Source organism: Aureococcus anophagefferens, assembly GCF_000186865.1.
Source record: "Aureococcus anophagefferens unplaced genomic scaffold AURANscaffold_30, whole genome shotgun sequence".
In the NCBI taxonomy this organism is placed as follows: domain Eukaryota; class Pelagophyceae; order Pelagomonadales; family Pelagomonadaceae; genus Aureococcus; species Aureococcus anophagefferens.
This window is the reverse complement of record NW_008705589.1, coordinates 363,354-365,207: the sequence shown is the minus strand read 5'-3', so window position 1 is coordinate 365,207 and position 1,854 is coordinate 363,354. Positions and strand designations below refer to the sequence as shown.

The 1,854-nt window shown below is 48.8% G+C and overlaps 1 protein-coding gene across 1 annotated transcript; it reads left to right on the top strand.

The window, feature by feature from the left end:
• Positions 1-299: 299 nt before the first annotated feature.
• Positions 300-1,852, top strand: AURANDRAFT_55105 (hypothetical protein; the record flags this gene model as incomplete). Its single annotated transcript, XM_009042376.1, has 4 exons — positions 300-1,007; positions 1,055-1,183; positions 1,245-1,414; positions 1,459-1,852. 3 exons carry the CDS (start codon positions 300-302, stop codon positions 1,380-1,382), a joined length of 975 nt encoding a protein of 324 aa, XP_009040624.1.
• Between the last annotated feature and the right edge of the window lie 2 nt (positions 1,853-1,854).

Genomic DNA, 1,854 nt, shown 5'->3' with positions numbered 1-1,854 from the left:
AGGTTAAGAATCAATTTCAACGTGACAATGCTAGACTTGCGTTGTGACTATGCTGCTGTCGATGTTGTTGATGTACTTGGCACCAACTCAATGAACGTAACAAAAAATGTGGAGAAGTGGCAATTAGATGAAACTGGGAAGCGAATGATTTTTCAGGGCCGGAATCGTGAGCAAAAGGCCATCCAACATGACGAGCACGCACTGAGTCCGCCACTCTTTAGAGCCCCACTGGATGTGCAACTGGCTTACATAGGCACCATCCAGAAATCGAAGAACTGCATAAAAATGGTGTTCATGCTATGCCTTTGGACGAAACAAACTTTGAAAGCTTCCTATCTGAAAACCCTTATGTATTTGTCAACTTCTTCGCGCCATGGTGCATATGGTGCCAACGTCTTGAACCAACATGGGAGGCCATGGCGGAGGAGGTCGAACGATTGAATCGGGAGGTTGAACAGGTGGATGAACGGTCTACATCCATCGATGTCGATGTTGTTAAAGTAGACTGCGTGGCAAACCGCAACCTCTGTGGCACACAACGTATCCAGGCTTTCCCCACTCTTCGCTTTTTCAAGGATGCACAGCAGTATGGAATTGATTACAAGCAAGATCGCACTGTTGCCGCTATGGTCGACTTCCTCAAGCAAAAAGTTGAGCTTGAAAAAACAATGGAAGACTGGCATCCGCGCCGAAAGCAGCGTATGCTTGAGATCAAGGAACACCCGGGTTGCATGGTGTCGGGTCACGTGCTTGTAAACCGCGTTCCAGGTAATTTTCACATTGAGGCCCGTTCCATTCACCATAATTTAAATGCTGCTATGACCAATCTTTCCCATGTTGTCAATCATTTGAGCTTTGGGACACCCCTTGCTAAGGACATGCAGCGAAAGGTTTCGAAGTACCCACAGTTCCAGTCTGTTCATCCTTTGGATGGTGGTATTTTTGTGAGCAGGGACTATCACCAAGTACATCATCATTATTCAAAGGTAGTTTCCACACATTTTGAGGCAAGGATGCACTCTTGTTGTAATATGCAAGAACGGGTGTCTCTCAGGTCGGGGGTATGATGACTAAATCACGCGAAATAGTGGGGTATCAGATGCTTGCGCAATCTCAGATTATGCACTACAATGAAATGGATGTCCCAGAGGCGAAATTCTCTTATGACCTCTCGCCCATGGCGGTTTCTATCAGTGTATAAAGGTCGCATTGGACGAGCAAAGCATTATGGTGAATTCTTATAGGTTCTAGTATCTAGCAAGGGCCGCCGTTGGTATGACTTTGTCACATCCGTGTGTGCTATTATAGGTGGAACGTTCACCGTTGTTGGCATCGTTGACGCAGTTCTCTACAAGATTATTAAAGGCGGCAAACAGCTTTAGAATGATAAATCGACCTAATGAGCTCTTGATCCGTCCGAATTTCCAGAATGTAATGCCGTGACAGTGCGCTCTCTAGGGGATTGTTAGCTGCATGTGCAGCATGCGAGGCCTATCTGACGTCATTCCCTCACACGGGAAATTCGACGTGGCCTAGTGGGGGGCCTAGGCATGGGCCAAGCGTTCAGATCAAGCGCACGGGTAGATTGGAGCGCAAAGCTCCTGCAGGCCAGCGTTGGACGCGGGAATGATTAACCCCCCCCCCCCCCCCCCCGAATCGCAATCTCAATATTGGCCAATCGCCGGACATCCCCGGCTGCCGTATGATGGCAAAATACCTGCACAAAATACCGGGGTGGCCCCTTGATCAGCCCAGCCAACCCAGACCAAGTAGCAAGGGTGGCCCCTGGATGCTTGTTCTTGGGTGTCGCAATTAAGCCACGTGGACTCTGGACACGGGAAACCCAACGAAGCT